This window comes from Chrysemys picta, chromosome 5 (genome assembly GCF_011386835.1).
Source record: "Chrysemys picta bellii isolate R12L10 chromosome 5, ASM1138683v2, whole genome shotgun sequence".
NCBI classification, from domain to species: Eukaryota; Metazoa; Chordata; order Testudines; family Emydidae; genus Chrysemys; species Chrysemys picta.
The window spans coordinates 115029581-115051956 of NC_088795.1; the positions used below are offsets into that span (position 1 = coordinate 115029581).

At 37.6% G+C, this 22376-nt stretch overlaps 1 protein-coding gene across 3 annotated transcripts in view; it reads left to right on the forward strand.

Moving 5' to 3' along the window:
* RAB28 (RAB28, member RAS oncogene family) overlaps positions 1-22376 on the forward strand; it is a 93317-nt gene that overhangs the window by 65537 nt on the left and 5404 nt on the right. For all 3 annotated transcript variants that reach the window (XM_005300238.5, XM_005300237.4, XM_005300236.4), the window contains exons 5-6: positions 15308-15411; positions 19971-20048. In XM_005300238.5, the coding sequence (XP_005300295.1) occupies positions 15308-15411; positions 19971-20048 (182 nt within the window). The remainder of the gene's footprint in view (positions 1-15307; positions 15412-19970; positions 20049-22376) is intronic.

The following is a 22376-nucleotide window of genomic DNA, read 5'->3' on the forward strand; positions in this document are numbered from 1 at the left end:
CCCTTTTTTTTTTCTTGGCTCTTTGGACTCAGATCAACAGAAGGATACTTGGAGAAGCAGTCTCTGAGTTATAGACAGACGCAGCAGCCACCACTAAGAAGGCTGGACTCAGAGCTTGTGAGGGAACTGCTTCTCTGAACTTTTATTCTTGATTGCCACTGACCTGCTATGTGATTTTGGAAAAGTCATGTCAGCTCTATGCACCTCAGTTTCCCCATCTGTATAATATGGCTAATTATACTTACCTTTCTTTGTAGATTGGCTTGATATCTAAAGATAAGAAGTGTGATGTGAGGGTGGTTTGTGTGTATAGGAGAGGGATTTTTGTGTGTATAGGAGTTGTTCACATGAGCAGTTCATATCAGAGAATCCAGGGAATGTGTTGTTCTGAGATTTGCTCTTAATGTATTCGTTTCAAGTGGGCATATATTAATAAATTGGTATGTAAGGATAAAATTTCTCTATCACATCAAGTCCCATTTTATGTTACTTTTGTGCACAGATGCCTACAAGACACTTGGCATGATGTTTGTATTTCATTATCGCAACAGTTACAGCAGCTGCAGCCCTTTCAAAGGGGACACTTTTCTGTTTGGGATATGCCTATATTTACATACCAGTATCTAAACCTTAGACCAGAAATATTTATCTTTACTAACTTTAAATATTTAATTAATTCTTCATATTAATTTAATAGTGAGATAAGTCCAAGAGTCTGAATAAAGTCACCCTTGAACTCTGAGGCTGAAATCCTGTGTTGAAGTTAGTGGGAGTTTTACCATCGACTGCAGGGATTTGGGAGAAGTATGATTTCACCACTAGACACTTATGAGTTGAAATTAGTACTTTGTGTTATTGTAAAGACAATTTCCTCTAAGTTTTCTGTAAAATCCTGAGATCCTGTGAAGTTATTAAATTCTAATGATCTTTATATAGATAATATACAGACATGATTAATTTTTAGTTAATCTAGAAATAATGATTTTTTCATAGTAAAATTCATTAGTAGGACATGCTGCTTACTAGCATTTAACTTGTAATGAATATACCTATTCGTTGGGCAAGTAAATTCAATTATATTGTTTTAGATGCATCCAAGTTGGGGAAAATGTAGAGAGAGATGTTGAAAGAGAAGCTGATCCATCCTTGGCTCATTTATAGATATATTGGACTAGCACCATCTTCTGATTGTTTAGTACATTACATCTTTCATGCCTTTGACTAGAGCTGAAAGAACTCTACAGGAAAATATTCATTCAGTTTGGGTTTCAGTAACCTTAGTACCTTAATGTATTTTTCTTCTTGTGAGCTACACTGTTTATAAAATAGCTAAATATTGAATATACATTGTTAGCTTTTGCATTGGTTTTATTGTAGTAACTGTAAATTCTGTATTTCATTATATTGTTTAATTTATGCAGTACAGAGTAGCCTCTAATGTCAGTTCTTACAAAGAAACATTGCTTTTTGCACCAAATAATGTCTTTATTAATTGTTTATCAGTATGTCATTAGTAGATTAACCAAACCAAATTAATTTAAACTCATCCATGGTGTCTGTGATATTTGAAATATATTTTCACTGTAGATTACAGAGGATTCTGATATTTTTTTCTGCCAGTTAGCTGTGTTTCAAGGCACATGGTGATGGTATTAAATAGGGAGCAAGCACAGTAAAGTTTTGGGAACAGCTACCAAGTCTCTTCATTCTAGAGGAAAATACTTTTTCTTGAATTTATATTTACTGGAATAGAGCATTTATTGTCCAAATAGGTTAATTTGAATTAAATTGAAAGAATGAAGTGCAATCATCATGGAATTAAACACCAATTTAAAAGGTTTTAAAACCAGCATTTCTGTAAAGTAAATCCTCCCCTCCACATCACTCAAAGAGTGGGCAGGGGTGGCATGGGCGAAGTTACTGTAATTGGATACCCAATTTTATAGGATGTGTTGCTGGGTATCTTGGATTTGCTGTTTTGTTTTGTTTTGTTTCATTTAAATATGGCATAGAAAATTGTTTTACTGACCTTGACATTTATACTGCGGTAATCACTGTGGCATCTTGAATGATTTATATAATTATACAAATCCAGCAAAAAAAGGTTAGTCTTGGGTTTTCTTCTTTCATCACCAACACAGGTCATGTTTTCTTTCTTTCTTTCTTTCTTTCTTTCTTTCTTTCTTTCTTTCTTTCTTTCTTTCTTTCTTTCTTTCTTTCTTTCTTTCTTTCTTTCTTTCTTTCTTTCTTTCTTTCTTTCTTTCTTTCTTTCTTCCCTGCATATAGTTACGTTTAAAACTTAATTATACATATATTGATGTTTGAGACGGAAGTAACAGTTTTAATTTATGCAACTAACTTCCATTGGTCAAGTGTCTTCATCACAAAATAACCAATAATCAATATTTACTGATTGGCACTGTGGTGCGAATCTGAACACAGGTGCCAAGGAGTCAGTGGCAAGAAGGATAGTATGTTGGACAGAGCAACAGACTTGGACTCAGGAGAACAGAATTCAGTTCCTGCCTCAAGGAGAGACTTTCTGTGTGACTGTGAACAAGATACTTCATCTACCCTATACCTCATTTTCCAATTTGTGAAATGAGGCTATCACTTCCTTACCTTGCAGGGGTGTTGTGAGGAAAAAATCTTGTTAATAATTGTGAAGCACTCAGATACTCTGGTGATGAGGGCAATGTAAGTACCTGGATATCCTTGAGATTAAGCTAAAGCATACAAAGGCGACATTGCTTCTGAATGAGATTGTCCACACAACAGTTTAATATGCTTTAACTTCATAACTTTAATTGATTTGTCTTTACTTTCTTGAATGTCCCTGCATTAATAAGCTCTTAGTCATGCTAGGAATTGAGGGGCTTAATGGCTGGCGATGGGACAAACCAAAATCAACAGAAAGCTTTAAGCTTGAATTCTTGTCTCCTTCTCCCTCACTCCCTCAGAAAAGTGAAGGATAGATCATTGTTCCTGTGATATGTTTGAAATTAAAATATATTGCAATTTAACTCAATTGATCTGTCTAATTAATACTGTCTTCTTTTTTGAACATCATCCTTGTTTCTTAAAGCATTTGTGTAAGTGACAGGATTAAGAACTAAAGATGTGTCTGACATGAAGGCAAAGCAAAACACAAAAGAGATCAAGTTCAAATTATCTGTATAGACTTAGTCTGTTCAGTTAATGACTCTATGGTGCCTGTAAAATTTTCTGCCAAGAATGTATCAAAAATGAAATAAGAGGGAAATGTCCAGTTGAGAAAAATATCTTTCATCTACACTATGTAATGTTCTCTCTTTCAGTGCTTCTAAGTAAATTGTTATATAAACTTCTTGTATCTTTCTTTTAGTTTTGAAAACAAATTTAAGCACATTCTTTTCTCCCTTTTAGAATTACTTTCTTTTGCATTTTATCCCCTTAAAAATGCTAAGAAGGTTGTTTGCAAGATATATCAACATATTTCCTTAAAATAAATATTTCCTGAGGTACCAAACATTTGACACACATGTTGGCATGTCCATACTAAAGCCCGCTTGCCAAGGGTGAAAGTAATATGAAACACTTACTGGTACAGGGGCCCGGCTCCAGGCCCCTGGAAGGGTTGGGGCCTTCAGCAGAAGGGGGCGGGGCTTGGGGACAGCCTCCCCCAGCCAGCCCATCCATGCTGCCTGGCCCGTGCCAGGTGATTTAAAAGGGCCCAGGGCTCCGGACGCTGCTGTGGTAGCAGTGGTGGTGGCCAGTAGCCCCGGGCCCTTTTAAATTGCCATCCCTGGGGCAGCTCTAGGGTTACCATACGTCCGGATTTTCCCGGACATGTCCGGCTTTTTGGTCTTCAAATCCTTGTCCAGGGGGAATTGCCAAAAAGCCGAACATGTCTGGGAAAATACTAGTCCCCTGCTTACCTTAGAGTGGCTCCGGCAGGCTGCGAGCTGCAGGCGGATTCCCCCGTGGCGGCGGCTGCTGCTGCTCCCCCCAGACACCTCAGTTCTGTGTAGCGGAAGAGCCGAGCTACCTGAGCACTACCGGCTTCATGGTTTGCCGGGTAGCCCCCAGACCTCCAGACCCTGCGCCCCCAGCCGGGTGCTTCCCCTCCCAGGCTCCGGCTGCGCTGGGGAAGCACCCGGCCAGGGGCGCAGTGTCTGGAGGTCTGGGGGCTGCCCGGCAAACCGTGAAGCCGGTAGCGCTCGGGCAGCTGTTTCGCGTGGCTGGGAGGGAGGAGGGGGAATGCGGGGTGCTCAGGGGAGGGGGCAGAGTTGGGGCGGGGACTTTGGGGAAGGGGCGGAGTTGGGGCAGGGAAGGGGTGGAGTTGGAGAGGGGAAGGGAAGGGAAGGGGTGGGGTTAGGGCCCCGTGGAGTGTCCTCTTTTTTTAATTTTTAAATATGGTAACCCTAGGCAGCTGCCTCTTTCGCTCCCCCACCCCCTTGCTGTCAGCAGCCCTGCCGGTACAGTCTCTACCAACAGGGCCGCCGACGGGGGCAAAAGGGGCAGTGACGTTAAAGCACTGCCGCGGCAGCACTTTAATGGCGGCTGCGTACGGGCCGGTACCGGCTTCTTACTGGTACACCGAACCGGCCTACTTTCACCCCTCCTGCTCGCAGATATCCTCCAGAGATTTACACAGTTGGCTTGTTGCTTCTCACTGGAATCTGCTCTTACTATTTGACTGATGCCAAATTTAAATCCTGGAAGCACTGTGTTTTTCAATATTGTCTTGTTGCTAACAATGTGCAAGAACTAATATATTTGTTGAAGCCTTAATGAGAAAAGAATGCTGGCATTTCTTAAATAATTATCTGTTTAAATATGACTTGAAAGTCCTTATTAAATCTGATTATTTTCCTTTCAGAAGATTAATCTCTAGATTAAAACCATTACAATGAACATAAAAAATACAATAAAGGAAAACTTGCCCCATTATGTTTAACTTTGGCTAGTTCATGTCTTAGAAACAACTATTAGGCCCATTGCGTGAATGATCTAATACGTACGTGTACATATGTTGCCAAGCTAATTTACTGTGTGCTTCATTCTAAGAAACCCCACCACAGATCCAAAACCTTGGTGTACATTACTTGTTTTAGAAGCAAGAGTAATCTTCATAGTTTTTATATGCATATGCTGGTGCCATGCTCAGGAGGTGTATCTACAAAAGGAAGTCTGCGCACAAAACCATGCAGATCTCACCTCTGCTCTCAGAATACCCTTTTGAAGCTCCTGTTATCAAGCCTTTCTGGTTTTAGAGGAGCCAGGACTGTGATGAAAAATTTCCACCTTACATTCCCCCTAGTAGGCATAAATTTTCTTGTGCCTATGTCTAGCACTCTACCTGAATTTGGTCCTTGGTTTAAAAAGAGTTAAAATTATAAAATGAGCTTTTTTTCTTGAATTGTTCTGAAATGCATATTTTTGATACCGGTGATTTCCTACAGAGGATGAAGCTTTAAAAATATATTGTGTAGATTACTGGAGTTTTTGAGCTATCAATTTCCGGTATTCTGTAAAAATAATTTTTAGATATTTTCATGGTTTTGTAGGAGAAAGAGGCAAAGTAATAGCTCTTCTAAAATGCTAAAATATGGCACTAGCTATTATTACTCTGCCTTAACAATTCTTCTAATATGGTATCTGATTTGTTACTATGTCCTCATAAAGAAGCATCAGCATTAGAGTGTATATGACAGTGAGAAAGTAAACACATGCTTGCAATCAAATTAATGTATTTCATCTGTCTTCAACTAATAACAATCTGTCATGCTATCTATCTGAGCAGGCGCATAAACAGTTTATTTTGTGTTTGGAATAACTTCCTGGAGGTAGTTAATGTGACATGTAGTTTGTCTGAAATGAGTATAACCAGATCAACACTCTAGATGTTTTCTTGATAACCTAAAAAATTACTGAGAAAATCTGTACTGGAACTATATTTATATTTCACTTTCAGCTTCCTTAAGTCAGACGGGTGGTATACGTTTCACCAGGACTTCACTGAAAGTGTGTTCTTTTCTTGGCATCTGATACAGTTTTAGTGTGAGAAAAGGATTACAGGCATTAATAGAAATTTAAGTATAAAAGGTTGCAGTTCCCATTCTGACACTAAGGTTCCATTGTTTATCTTGTAAAGGAGAGTGAATTATATTGATGCTAATTTACAAGTGTCAAGTTAAAGCTAGTTTTTTAAAAGCAGTGTCTCTCTCTGTAGGTGACACACAGTGTATAACAGTAATGAGAAGAAATGATCTAATACTGAAATAATGCAGCTAGGTGATTGATTAATGCATATGACTTCTGCATATGTCGTGGTTACCCTTTTATCTAAATATCGTAGATAAGTTTTGTTTTTTAAATGAAAAAATATGTTTAACCAGAAAATGACAATGTACTCAGCCTGAAAATCTTACAAAATACAACTCCTCTATCTGGCGCATCCAAATAGTTGTTAAATTTAAGGGCTAATTAGTAGCTCCCAGACTTAGCTGGGGAGCAATAGGGCATAGAGTAATAGATTCAGGCAGAAGAGAGCTATAACTTTGGGGTGCTGGGAAATACAAGGGGAGGAACCAGATAGCACTAGTGGCCTAGGAGGGACTGTATCTGGCCCCAGGACTTTGGGCCCTGCCAGTCAGCAGCCTGGTAGGACATTGCTAAAGAGCATGCCAGCTAGACCTATTAAACAGGTGCAGTAAATCCTGTTGCCCAGCATATATCTCCTAATACCCCAGTGGCATCATGCCTCAAGGCATGATATATTAAAGCACTTCTGCTATGGTGGTGCCCCTTCTTCTCCCTAGTGCATTAATACCTAAGCACAACAAAACATGAACCTTAAGTATCTGAGGTAAAGTTAAAATGACTGTAGTGTTTGAACTACTTTGTTTCCCTATATTGTTTTCCCATACAAACTAGTATGAAGACAATTTACTTCATCACTTTATTGTGTGATTGAGTTAAGATGCTCGAGTTAAAAATTTCTAGTGAAAAAGGCCATCTGACACTATAGTAAGCAAATAAGATGAAAAAGAAAAAAATATTATATACTGGCCATTTAGATAGTGACCCAGGAGTATTTTAGAAGAGAAAATATGTACATAATATTAAGCACATGTAAATGAAATTAATAAATTATTAGTGCATTTTACTTGTCATGTCTGTGTGGGCTAATTGTGATAGCTCATTGTTTATACTTTGTGTAATTTTATAACTTGTATGAACAGCTGCAAATACTTTGCAGAAAGATTTATATTTCATTTTCCACAACATACTCTATAAAAGAATATACTTATAAGCAGGGCTATAGATTAATAAGAATGTGTATTCATAACTTAAACTACCCTTAATTACAGTTAAATATGAAATTGTGAAATTGTCCATTTTAATGATAAAATCAGATAGTTGTAAATGCATGTACTATATAGTGCATACTTATATGCCAAATAATGTAACATTGATATGTGAAAGTTTAAGCATAAATATGAGAATTGTCTATTAATGATGGATGCCCTCACAATACAGTTAGCACAACTGTACATTTTTAAATTAAAGGGGTATCAGATTTAGACTGGGGAAGCCCTTGTGAAATTACCTTTACAAATCAAATGTGTTAATATATATGGTTTAAAAAAAATGGGTAGCCTAGCAATTAATGGTAGATACAATACCTTGACATAAGCATAGTTCAGTTCTCTATATGGCAGTGGTGCCATATACGTTAGATGAATAGTCTGGAGATCCATGAGAAATCCCAGCAAATCATTAAACACACACATACACTGGTCTTATCTAATATGCATAGTGCCTGATCCTCTCCACTGCTCCCACCACCCAACACAAGCATCATGGCTGTTTCCTGAGCTGCCTTTAGATTGCCTTGTGAGCTCTATGCTCCTGTTCCCTCCACTGTTGTGTGGCATTCATGCAGAATTGTAACCCTGCCCTGCCCCTAATCCAGCAAATTCTCTCATTCCCTGTGGAGTTCTGGGTGGTGGTGGTGCAGAATGCTGGCAGCCACATGGTGAGTGGAGATTACTACTATATGTAGCTACTTTTCCATCTGTGTGGGCCTTTGAACTGTATTTCTGCATAATTGCTTCTCTCTCTGTGGCATAGGGCCATTTGAAAGTATGTGTAATTATTGGTTTTTTGTAGCTTTTTTGAGTTGTTACTGTTATTCTCAGAACTTGTCATTTATCAGCCGTGAGATGACTGACTATTTTTGAAATATCTTTACCATAACATATAGTATTTTACTGATTGCGCAATAAAACATCTTTTGGCACTTATTGGCCTGTCACAGTAGTTACCAGCTTTATTACAGCTCTATATAGTAAGTTACATTAAACATGTTTTATTACTAAGTCTTATTTTGATACAATAAACATGTCCCTACTGGGACTTGGTGTCAGGTTTTTATTTGTTGAAATCAACTTCTGCTAAGCTAGTAAAATTAGTCCCTGCTTTATTTTTTTGAAATCAATGGGCTAGAGCTAATTAAACTGTTCTGATTATTAGATTTTTGCATGTTTACAGTGGTTTGGAATGTAAATGAAAGACAGTTGGTAAGTGGTCTGCTGCAAGTTTTTTTTTTTTTTTCCGTATATCGGGGTTGCCACCTAAATGGTGCAAATGAAATGAGTTTAGGATCAGTTTAGTTTCTGGTGTCCACATCCCAAAGCTATGACTGATTTTAGTGCAGCTGGAAGCTTGTGCTTGGGAGAGGCTCAAGGCAGAAATAGTAGAAGCATTCGATCAAGACTGAGGCGCTCTGGAGGTTGCACAGGTCTTTTTGCATTTCATCTGACATTTACCAGTGTTTGCCTGTACCAATGCACCTAACTTGGTTTAACCTAGTTATAGAAAAGTACCATGGCTTATTCCTAATTGCACTTATAAAGCTATGCTGTGATGACTGAGAACATACTCTGTTTTCTTGTTTTTGCTCAGTATTTTTCATACTCTTGTGTGATACATACTATACGTATAATATCATATTCTCTACTCTGCTTTCTTTTACTTTCTGAGATTCTGCATTGCTATTCAGCCTTTTCACTGCAAATAAATGTGACAAACAGCAGTATTTTGGAGGAAGACTTAGATGTTGTTCATCACCTACAACCCAAAGTTGTGATCTTCTCAAGTCTCCCAAGTTAAGTAGCATCAATTGAGATCAGAACTAATACAGCTACCCCTCTGATAAAAGGAAGCCTAGGTGTTTCAGGAAGTGGTATTGGTAATTTAGCAGTTGTTACTTTTCATTCTGAATCATTTCTGAGCCAATATCTTCACCATGATAAGGGAGCCTAACTAGCCAGTCATCTGCTCTGTCCCTGTTGCTATTAATTCAAAGAAAGATACACTCTCAAGATAAAGAATTCTTGGCCAAATTCTGGCTGAAGCTTGCTCCCAGATTATAGCGTCAAGTATCAGGGGGTAGCCGTGTTAGTCTGTATCTACAAACACGACAAGGAGTCTGGTGGCACCTTAAAGACTAACAGATTTATTTGGGCATAAGCTTTCGTGGGTAAAAACCTCACTTCTTCAGATGCATAGAGTGAAAGTTACAGATGCAGGCATTATATACTGACACATGGAGAGCAGGGAGTTACTTCGCAAGTGGAGAACCAGTGTTGACAGGGCCAACTCAATCAGGATGGATGTAGTCCACTCCCAATAATAGATGAGGAGGTGTCAATTCCAGGAGAGGAAAAGCTGTTTCTGTAATGAGCCATCCACTCCCAGTCTCTATTCAAGCCCAGATTAATGGTGTTAAATTTGCAAATGAATTTTAGTTCTGCTGTTTCTCTTTGAAGTCTGTTTCTGAAGTTTTTTTGTTCAATGATAGTGACTTTTAAATCTGTAATAGAATGACCAGGGAGATTGAAGTGTTCACTTACTGGCTTATGTATGTTACCATTCCTGATGTCCGATTTGTGTCCATTTATTCATTTGCGGAGGGACTGTCCGGTTTGGCCAATGTACATGGCAGAGGGGCATTGCTGGCACATGGTGGCATATATAACATTAGTGGAAGTGCAGGTGAATGAGCCCTTGATGGTGTGGCTGATGTGGTTGGGTCCTCTGATGGTGTTGCCAGAGTAGATATGGGGATACTCAGCAGGCATTTAGGAATAATGGTTTCCAATATGGCGGGGCACTTCTTCCATCATGCTGAGTAGTAACACATAAAAGGAGTTTTGAAGACAAAAATTAAAACATAAAAATGTAGGGTTGAAAGGGACCTTGAAAGGTCATCAAGTCCAGCCTCCTGCACTGAGGCAGAACCACATAAACCTAGATCATTCCTCACAGGTGTGTTTGTCCAACCTGTTCTTAAAAACCTCCAATGACAGAGATTCCACAACTTCCCTTGGAAGCCTATGCCAGAACTTAATGACCTGTATAGTTAGAAAGATTTTCCTAATACCTAACCTAAATCGCCTTTGCTGCAGATTAAGCTCATTACTTCTTGTCCTACTTTCAGGGGACACGGAGAACAGTTGATCACAGTCCTCCTTATAACGGCCCTTAACATATTTGAAGACTATATTCAGGTTTCCACTCAGTCTTCTTTTCTCAAGATGAAATGTGCCCAGTTTTTTAATCTTTCCTCATAGGTCAGGTTTTCTAAACCTTTGATCATTTTTGTTGCTCTCCTCTGGACTCTCTCTAGTTTGTCCACATCTTTCCTAAAGTGTAGCCCTCAGAAGTGAACATGGTACTCAAGCTGAGGCCTCATCTTTGCCAAGTAGAGCAAGAGTTTTATCTCCCATGTCTTAGATACGACATTCCTGTTAATGCACCCCAGAATTATTAGTCTGTTTCAAAATTGCATCTGACTGTTGACTCATATTCAATTTCTGATCCACTATAACTCCTAGCTCTCTTCAGTGGTATTACCACCTACCTACTTATTCCACATTTTGTAGTTATGCGTTTGATTTTTTCCTTCTGAAGAATAGTTCTTTGCACCTGTCTTTATGGAGTTTCATCTTGTTGATTTCACACCAATTCTCCAGTTTGTCTAGGGTATTTTGAATTCCAAGCCTGTCCTCCAAAGTGCTTGCAACCCCTCTCAGCTTGGTGTCATCTGCAGATTTTGTAAGAGTACTCTCCAGTCCACTATCCAAGTAATTAATAAACATATTGACTAGTACCAGCACACATCTTATAGTAATTTCATTTAGACCACATTTCTTTAGTTTGCTTATGAGAATGTCATAATGGACCGTGTCAAAAGTCTTACTAAAATAAAGATATAACATGTCTGCTGTTTCCACTCTTCCCCTCCCCCCCCCATCCAGTAGGCTATCCTGTGCTTGGTACTGACTAGAAAATTGTCCGTATCATGAGAGAACAGGTTATTTCTACTTACAGAATCACTGACTGCCACAATACATTCTTAAATAACTACTTGTGGAATCAAATCACTTGTAGAGAGAATGTAATTTTGGTTGTTAATGTAACAATATTATTTCTTCGGTACTTTCCAACTGGTGGGCATAGAATGAGGCAGTAAATGAGCAAATAGTTACGGGTAAGCCTCCATGAACAGTGTGAAATGCATCACAGATTAAAACTGTCCTTGGTAGTTACCACAAACTCTTCTCTGGCTTCAGGGAACCATTTCCCACCCCCCTCCTCTGACCGCGGAGACATGGCCACCATCTAATCTTGTCTCTTAACTTGTCACTGAATGTGTTCCAGTTCGGTGCTATCTTCTTCCTGCTTCAATAATTTCATTTCAGTGACTTTGGATACACTTACTCAGTGTTTTAGCTACCTGGATTAAATGTATGGATTAGCCAACTTTCACAGCTATGGATGATAGTGTCATGCTACCCACTAGGTTCATAAAATGGAAAAAAATAAATTCAATACATCAGAGAAAGAACCAAAGAGTTAGAGAATCAAATTGACAGGGATAATCTGCGCTTAATTGGAATTCTGGAGGGCTTGGAAAGATTTGAACCTGTGGCCTTTTTTAAATCTTGTATATCCCAAAATGGGTGTGAATATACTCAATGGTAATATTGTAATTGATAGATCACACTGTGAACACCATTGAAGTTGCCTCTTCCAAGACAAAGAGAAAATACAACTAGCAGCTAGAAAGATGAGGGGAGAGTAAGATTGACAATAGCATGGTTTGGGTTTTCCGTGATTCATGGCAGGCATAATAGCCAAGTGTAGGAAATGTAATTATGTTTGCACACAACTATGTACCAAAGATATTAAATTCACTATTGGGTATACTTCTGCTTTGAAAATATTGGGACCCTCCATTGCACCTTCACTTCTGTATCTGCATAAGAAGCAGGCCAGTATCTGCTGGAGGATTATTCAAAGGAAGATAAGTAATAATAGTTCTAGTTACTGCCTTTTGTTTTTGTTTTCAACATGTTATGTTATACTAAGTCAGTTACATTGCTTACTGGTTGCTAGGGACCTCCTGTTATGGATCTCACTGTAGGCAGTGCTTTCCCATTTGTTCTCTCTGTTACAGACATACAAGCATACCCCTTTCCTTCTTCTTTTCCATGTTCTTCCTCTGTTAACCTTCCTCTTTCTCATTTGTCTGAGATGTAGTTTATATTGTTCTATTTTTTCATTCTGGGCACAAAGCCACATGGCATTTAAACCTTCATATCAAGCCACCTACAGTGCCATTCTTATACTGAAATAAAGTTTTATGCAGATAGTATGTTACATCCTTGCCGTAAAAGCTGCATTGGCTTTCACAAAATTTCAGCATGGATTTTAAGGTGGTGGTGAAGAGGGACTACTTGTGTGCTTAAAGTTAGGCCTGTGCTTAAGAACCGTGCTGGATCAAGGCCTTCGACCCCTTACCCTATACCTTACATTTCCTGATGAAACTAAATAAAAAACAATATAGAAGTACCTTGCTGAACTGAGGCCTAAATGACCTCGGCTTGGATACCTGAAGAAACTTCTCTCTGATGGATACCATGGCAGTTGAAATCAGTGGAGCTGCTTGAACTGAGCTCTCCTGGTTTAAAAGGGAGAAGGGGCTGCTGCAGGGCAATTTTTGTGAGGGGGCTGCCAGTGACTTTGGAATTTCTTCCCTTAGACCAACAGATCCTGAATTTGTCAAAGCATGCTGTGGCACTTCTCTATTTTCTAATATTTTTTGGGGGGGAGAGAGGTGTCACTCCTCTGGGAGTCACTGGTAGGTTTAAATGGCATCAGTGGCAGAGTCAATGTATTAAGCAAATTTATCTTGTGTGTTCAGTATTTGTACAGGTGCATAGCATTTGGATATGCACTTTTAATAATACATTAAAGAAATATAATAAAATAAAATTGGAGGCTGGGCTCAGGCCTCTCTAAAAATTGGGCCCATTAAGGTTGAATTTAAAAAAACAAAATCCTTTCCCCCCCCTCAAATAGTTCTCCACCAGGTGTGGTGGTGTAGTTCCCTCCCACACAGCTATGTTACATTTAAAATGTGAAGACTAAAAATAGTGAAAGAAAATATTCTGTATTTTCCATCTAAAAGATTTCTTGGCACAAGCCACCTTTTGTAGTAGATGTTCTTTTCAAGAGAAAAAAAAAATCAGTTGCTATATTAGCTGTATACGTTTTTTTTTAATTGGTTATTGACTTCATTTGAGACTTAACTGTATTTGTTCTTTCTATTTTTTTTGTTAAATAAGTATTCTAGCTTCAATATTATGATAAACCAGTATTATAAACATTACCGTTAATAGTTCAGTATTTTAGTCCTCCACAAATTAATGCCTGTGGTAGATGGATGATTTTAGGCTTGTTCTTGTAAACAAGGCCTCAGTGATGTGTAAGGAAAAGCAACATGTGGCAAAAAGCTCCACATTTACCAAGGTAAGCTGTATAAATGGGGTATAGGAATCTCCTGTTAGATCAAAAATCTTGCAGAAAAAAATCTCCAGAGTCTACAAATTAAAGACCTCCAATATCATTTTTAAATAAAGCCTTTTATGTAGTATGAGATTTTTTTTTCAGTTGATAGTCAAATGACACTATTATGCAGACTTACTAGATTTGCAAATTTACAAGTTTTTACAAGTCAGTTGGGTCCCTTCCTCAGGAAATCAGTTTAAGTTTTTTTTTCCTGTATTGACACAAAGAGCCTAGTTGTCTTTAAATCCTTATGAATATATTTGCCTTATAATTTGACGGCATTGAGTCAAAACCCTTATAGGGACTGTAATGCAATAAAAAGAGAAACTGTTCAATATAGCTTCCAGTTATCCTAGGATCAGATTTGGAGAAATTGGAGTGTACACAATAAAACCTGTACAAGACTTGAGTTCCATGTTGTGTTTTAAGCACCCAGTGCATTTCAATGAAACATATTGTTTAACAGCTTTGCTCTACTTCCAATGGGTATATAAAGGGAAAAATGAAAATAATGCACACCACTCTTAAAATATGTATTTTTATGTTGTTTAATACAGCTTTCTGAAGTATATCTTTGTAGAATTGAAAACTTCACTTACAAATAAATGAATGTCAATATTTATTCAGGTTTCAGAGTGGTAGCCGTGTTAGTCTGTATCAGCAAAAAGAACGAGGAGTACTTGTGGAACCTTAGAGACTAACAAATTTATTTGGGCATAAGCTTTCGTGGGCTAAAACCCACTTCATCAGATACATGCAGTGGAAAATACAGTAGGAAGATATATATGCATACATCTGATGAAGGGGTTTTAGCCCATGAAAGCTTATGACCAAATAGATTTGTTAATATTTATTCAGTGTGATTTTAGTGGATTTAAATGTAATAGATATTTTTGCTGTACCACTTTGTATTAACATTCTTTATAACTCATTTACATTTTTAATTTGGAAGCAAACTATATGGAAGCAGAGATGTATCTTTAAACTTTACCTTTATTTTGCAACAGTATTTGAATAACATTAGGATTTTCATAGTGTATCACATTTGCATGCAGAACATTTGGGGCTTAGTTTTACCCTCAGACTCACGTACATGGCTCCTAATAGAGACAATGGGATCTGCATGTATGCGCCTGAGCATGGAATTTGGCCTTTATTTTTAAATGAGTTTATTGCATTTCACAGTTCAATTTTTATTGTAATTTATTTTTACATGTACACACAGAAATTTCAAGTAATGGGTTATTTTTCCTTTAGCAAATAATTATAAAAACAAAAGGTTTTCATTTGTATGAAGGAAAGATTGTATCTGTTGTAAGCATTTTCAAGGAATAACTGCTGAGACCGTTATCTAAATAAATGGGCTCCATTATAATAATTTCTCCTTTGAACCTTTTTATAGTTGATTTGGAGCACATGCGAACAGTGAAAACTGACAAACACCAACGATTTTGCCAGGAAAATGGTTTCAGTAGCCATTTTGTGTCAGCCAAGACAGGCGATTCTGTAAGTAAGACAAATCAAATAATTATAATTTTTTTAGAAAACTGTAACTCTGCAATGTGATGTGGTAAGTTCACTGCACTCCAACTATCAAGCTATGCAGAACTTCAGTCACTGCAGAGTGCACCTGCTTGCCTAGCGGAGTAGATCATCAGTATAGTATGTTATAATTATGCTTTGTTAATTACAATGATGTCTCATCTGCTTTGAAATTCCACATATTGGCTCTAATCTATAAATGGTTTGAGATCTGGCTACCTTGCACACTGCCTCTTTGTCTTCTATGCATAGCATGACAGCTGTGATGAGCTGAATCTCTCTTTGCTGCCAGTCTAGTCTCTAGGAGTATTGTCTTGAAGTCTGGAGACAGTATTTTCAGTAGAGGATCCCTAGCCAACAGATACACTCCCTCTGGTGGTTCATTGAAGCTTAATTTACTGATCTTCGGAACACAATTAAAAATGCATTTTTGGTTCATTATTTGACTGTGAACCATAATCGGGCTAGTGTGGTTGGTTAGATGAGAAAGGAAGAACTTTTGTGCAAACTATAACAGGCAATTTAAATAAACATGGTGTTGTGTTTAACTTTTGTTACACATCTTGATATTATGGCAATGGGCATGAAAAGCCATAAAAACAATCTCACTATCTCCTTAGTGGAAGTCATCATATTTAATAAATGATTTACTACCCTGGCTAGATCATTAAATAATAAATAATAATAAAATAAACAATAAAAATATTTTTAATGTACAAAATGAATTATGTTTTAAAAATGGAGTAATTAAACATTGTGGTTTAAGTTTCTTATTCAAAGAACATAAAATTATAATAAAATTCAAAAATTAATCTTATAGGTTTGTGATAGAGGTTATTAAGTTATGACTATCAACATTTCTGTTTATAAACACAGATTACACTGGTCTACAATTTTTGAGAAGTCATCTGCTTCAGAGATAAAATGTGCTATTTATTATGTATTTTGATGTGCTGAATTCAAATATGACAATTAAAACAACTGGCTACTGTTTCTAAGATATTTAAGTTTTTACATTTTATGTCTATGTATATTGTGTAGACAGTAGAGTTTTAATCATAAATTGTAAACCTAGGTCTTTTCATGTGTTTATGGTTGCTTTACATGATACATTTACATTTCACCTGTCCTGTTTATGTAACACTTTAAAAATCAGCAAAAGGGTTATATAAATAAAATTTATTATGAAACAAAAGGCAAAAAACTATTATGTACATAGTTTAGTCTATTCAGTGTCTACTCGGCGCTTCTTGGCTTGTCTCTTGTATTCATTCAATGGAGCATCTCTTTTCACTGTCCAGCAATAGTCTGCAAGCATTGATGGGCTCCATTTGCCCTGATAGCGTTTCTCCATTGTTGCAATGTCCTCGTGAAATCGCTCGCTGTGCTTGTCGCTCACTGCTCCGCAGTTCGGTGGAAAAAAATCTAGATGAGAGTGCAAAAAATGTATCTTTAGTGCCATGTTGCAACCAAGGCTTTTATATGCCTTGAGGAGGTTTTCCACCAACAACCTGTAGTTATCTGCCTTGTTGTTTCCGAGAAAATTTATTGCCACTAACTGGAAGGCTTTCCATGCCGTCTTTTCCTTGCCACGCAGTGCATGGTCAAATGCATCATCTCGAAGAAGTTCACGAATCTGAGGAGCAACAAAGACACCTTCCTTTATCTTAGCTTCACTTAACCTTTGAAATTTTCCACGGAGGTACTTGAAAGCTGCTTGTGTTTTGTCCATGGCCTTGACAAAGTTGTTCATCAGACCCAGCTTGATGTGTAAGGGTGGAAACAAAATCTTCCTTGATTCAACAAGTGGTGGATGCTGAACACTTTTCCTCCCGGGCTCCAATGACTGTCGGAGTGGCCAGTCTTTCTTGATGTAGTGGGAATCTCTTGCACGACTATCCCATTCACAGAGAAAACAGCAGTACTTTGTGTATACAGTCTGCAGACCAAGCAAGAGAGCAACAACCTTCAAATCGCCACAAAGCTGCCACTGATGTTGGTCATAGTTTGATGGTTCAGGACCAGAAGTTTCATCCTCTTCCTCTTCCTCTTCCTCTTCCTCGTCTGACTCAAGTGAGAATGATTCTGGTGCATCAGGAACCGGCAGTCCTTCTCTGTGGGGTACTGGGCGTATAGCTGATGAAATGTTTGGATAATGCACAGTCCACTATTTCTTCTTTGACACACCTTTCCCAAATGGAGGCACCATGCAGAAGTAACAATTGCTGGTATGATCTGTTGGCTCTCTCCAAATCATTGGCACTGCAAAAGGCATAGATTTCATTTTCCTGTTCAACCACTGGCGAAGATTTGTTGCACAAGTGTTGCAGCGTATGTGTGGGGCCCACCTCTTGTCCTGATCTCCAATTTTGCAGCCAAAATAAAGGTGATAGGCTTTCTTAACCATAGTGGTTATACTGCGCTTTTGTGATGCAAAAGTCACTTCACCACAAACATAGCAGAAGTTATGTGCACTGTTCACACAAGTATGAGGCATCTCTGCTCACTTTGGCTAAACAGAAATGTGTCCCTTTGCAAAATCAAACACTGACAAATAAGAGAGCACGACACTGTATGATTTCTAGAGCTGATATAGGGCAATTTGTTCAGCAGAGTGATGTAAGCTTCGTTATGATTGCATCCTCCATGACTTCTAGGAATAACATGATGCAATTCATATCATGTATGATGCAATACCAGCTTCAGATTGCATCATTCATTGTTTTGCCTAAAAAGCAAATACTGTCCAAACCCAGTCATAGATTGATTCATAGATCCAGTCAAAGATGTATTTTAGTCATTTCTGTTTTAAATTGAGATCCCTTCCCTTTATAACTCACTTATCCTCTGCCATTCCCAAGTCAAGGGTCGTATATACTGACCCAATAGCATATCTTGAAAACTAGAGCCAATCAACAATTTTAAGCATCATTTTTGTTCTCAGTGACCCAGAATTAGTAAAGTTTGACTACATTTATTTCAGAAGCATTTTGGCTGTTGAGCAGTGTTATCATGGGTTTCTAAATTGGCCATAAAACCTGGTTCTCATAAAATTTTGTATAAAAGTCTGTGCTCCAAGCACTTTGTCAGATTTAGTTAATTTTTTTTAAGTGTAACTTTTTAGTTTTGTTTGTTCTAAAACAAACATTTTGCAATTTTAATGTCATACTCACTATAGTAGGTACATTCTATAATATGTTCTTTTTTCAAATAGGCAGGATCTCCTTTTCAAACTGATTTGATACATTGTCAGTGATGAGCAAATTAACAGGTTTTTTTTTGTAATTGATATAGTTAATGTTGAAATCTGTGAAAGAGCCTTTCTAGTTTTCTTTTTCACTGATCCCCAAATTATGGAAGTGTTTCATAGAGTTTCTTTGAGTTTTTTAACTTGCTGGCCAGAAACATACCGATACTTGAACATAAAAGAATACATTACACGGAAGTATCTACTTCTCTTGTGAGCAGCTACTTATAATGTTAAAGTGAAAGCTTCTACTCCATTCTTAAATCTTCTCGGTGAGTGTATTCAGTCTAAAAGAGTTCAGTATTACCCATTTTAGTGCCAGTGTAGATATGGACTGGCTGAAATATTTTAACTAATTATTTTGCTACTGTCCCACAGTAGAACAGAGGACTTTCCAAATCTCCCAGAATCCAATCCTTCTGGGAGCTGTGCTGGGAACTGGTGGTAGATATCCATAGAGCATTGCAAATTAAATGGTTTAGATCAGGGATCTCTTGTTGCAGGGCAAAAGTGCAAGGACTTTTAAATTGACTCAGTGTGGATGTGATTCAGTTCTTTAACTGGTTGTATCCAACCAATTCAAGGACAAAAGATGTAATCTTGTAGCATAGACACAGCCCAAGTGTTTGTCTAGGGAAAATTTAACTTTTTAAAAGGGGTTTTATGCAACGTGTCCATCTTGTTTTATTGTCCAAGTTGGATTCAGTGCCAGGCTGCCACATATTATAAATGCCCCGCATATTGTTAATGAGATAATGCTATTTCTTAAAAGCCATTATGGATTTAAGACACTGTCCTGCAAACACTTACACATGTGCCTAACTTTAAGTGGGGAACTAATCACATGCAGGATAGGGGCCCAAGTGGTGTATATGCTAAACCCTATTGTTCTGAGGTCCAGAAACCCACATTTCTGCTGCACAATACACAGGTAGATATTTTTCAAGCAAACATTAGTGAATACCCGTATTCATATTTGCAACACTAACCATCATATTTGAAAGGGGTTTTGTATAAGTGCTTGTTTAAACTTTAGTCTCTGGAGACAAAGTAGAAGTGTTGCCTAACAATCCAGCATGCTGTTCATTCCCTTATATCATTCCTGAATTATTTTAAACAGCATTGAATTTACCAGATGAAGTTATTTTCAGATCTGTTTTGCACAGGTCATATTTTTGCATATCTCATTGTTTACAGTTCAGGAAAGGTTCGATGTATTTAAAAGTAACTTGAGGATGTCTGTTTTTAATCATTTACGCTCTATTTTTTTATGTAGGTCTTCCTGTGTTTTCAGAGAATTACTGCTGACATCCTTGGCATCAAATTAAACAAAGCAGAAATGGAACAATCACAGGTGATTGTCCTGCATACCTTGCTTTTATTAGATATTTTCTTGGTGTTTAAAAAAAAATCTGAATACAAATGAATAATAAATTTTCCTTCAAGGTAAGTTGCATCCCATTTGTGCTTGAGTCAGTTGTATGCTTCTATTACAGTCTTCCATATGTGTTCATTCCTTATATATGTGTAGTTTAAAAACATTTTAAACTTACAAAATTTGTGTCCTACTAAATTAGAAAAAAAAATAATTCAAAAGCTTTTTCTGGTTAAGAATAACATAACTATATTATATACATTCAAGTGTGTGTTTATATACCTATATATAGTTTTATTGTATTTTTAAATTATGGTGCCTGACACACTAATTGCATTTACAGTGTGCTCAGTACTTTACATGGCACAAAAATGTACAGTTCCAGTCCTCAAAAACACAAGTCAGAACACACTGAGAAATCCAAAAGCAGGAACAAACTTGGAGGGTTTAATTAGATATAGATATAGGTATATAGTTATAGATATATAGATATATATAGAAACAGAGACCTTGTCAAATGTACATATGCTTTAATTAAACACTAGATATGATTATATGGCACTTATGTCCTTATTTGTAGTTCTGTACATTTTTTAATAACATTTGTTTTAGAGAGTTATAGGTTTTAAAAAAAGAAACAGAGGGTATACATTTATATGGATATAAATGTTGCACGTTTACATAATTGTAAACACTATCTTGTTAAAGTGGAAAAAGATCTTGCATGTGGTTCACACAGTCAGGAAAAAAATCCATCCATATAATACAGTATGTTAAGGCCAGATTTTGGTTCATTCTTTGTACCCACACAACGAAGTGAGGGGGCACAAATCTTTCCTTTTTGCCTCTATGTTGACTGCCCATCCCAAAGAAGGAAAAGCAGCCTCTTCAAAGTAACTACTCCCCACCCTATACAGGTGGGTGGATGGGGAGTGGTTGGAGTTTTGGCTCCAGAGCCTCTCATGCCAATGCATTAGGCAACCTAGTTGTACTAGCACCCTAGGTAGGGTTGCCACCTGTTCAGGTTTTCCCCGGATCATCCCTTTTTGAGGTAGCTCCGTAAGGGTGCTCAGTCTAAACTGCCAGCTGTCCCGTTTTATGTGCTCAGGATCATCTGAGGTGTCCTGGTCTTCTGTACGTCAGAGGTTTCAACCCTAACCCCAGGGGACATGTGCTGTGCTAGGTATAGCATAGTTTTACTGAATTCAGTAAATCATCATAGTTCCATTAATGTGACACTGATTTATATCAGGTGAGAATCAAGCCCATTATGTTCAAATGGCTGTGAAGAAATTGCTGCTTATTCCTTTATGAAGGGCTTGTGATATGCATTTTTAATTAGCTTCCTGGAAGTACCAATCCCAAAAAAAATCTTAATTTAAAGATATTTCAGTGTTAAACTATCTCATTGCATTCAGCTTCTCTGTGTGTTAGATACCTCAGTGCTGTGTTTTGTGGCTAGTCCTATTAATTAATTACTGGTGTATCGGACACAACAAGAGAATTTTGGTGGCAAAAAAGCCCATCAAGAACTAACACTGGGTATGTTTCATGTCGGACAATTTGATCTTAGTGACATTCTCCAATCACATGTGGGGGATTGTCTTCTGTTTCCTCTAGTTTCAATAGGGATTGAGGGTGAGAGAATAGATCCCAGCAACAGTTGTAAGCTTGATCTCCTAAGGAAGCCCTTGCCCACACTCCTAAATTGGTAGCTAGGGATGTGACTATAGTGACTTCTGTATGAGCACATAGAATCATAGAATATCAGGATTGGAAGGGACCTCAGGAGGTCATCTAGTCCAACCTCCTGCTCAAAGCAGGACCAGTCCGCAAACAGATTTTTGCCCCAGATCCCTAAATGACCCCCTCAAGGATTGAACTCACAACTCTAGGTTTAGCAGGCCAATGCTCAAACCACTGAGCTATCCGTTCCCCAACATAGTTCAGCTGCTGCAGGCCCCTTTTGGACTATGACCGTATTTAAAAAATACGATGAACATTTTGTGTCATTCTGTGTTTGTCACATGCACAATAGCATTAATTGAGAAAAAATATATTTTTTTCCATTTTTTGTCCCCAGAAAAGGAAAAGCAGTTAGTTCACATTAATGAAGGAAAACTGTTTAGGAGAAAAACATTTCAAAGAATGTCAATTCTCTCATTAAAAACCTTCCTATTTTTTCTAAATTCCATTTTTAAAAAATAATTTCCCTTTCAGGTTGACTGTATGCGCAAACATCCAACCCAAAAGGATTTTACACACACAGTTTCATAAACCCCTGAAAATAAGGATTAAAATACAGAG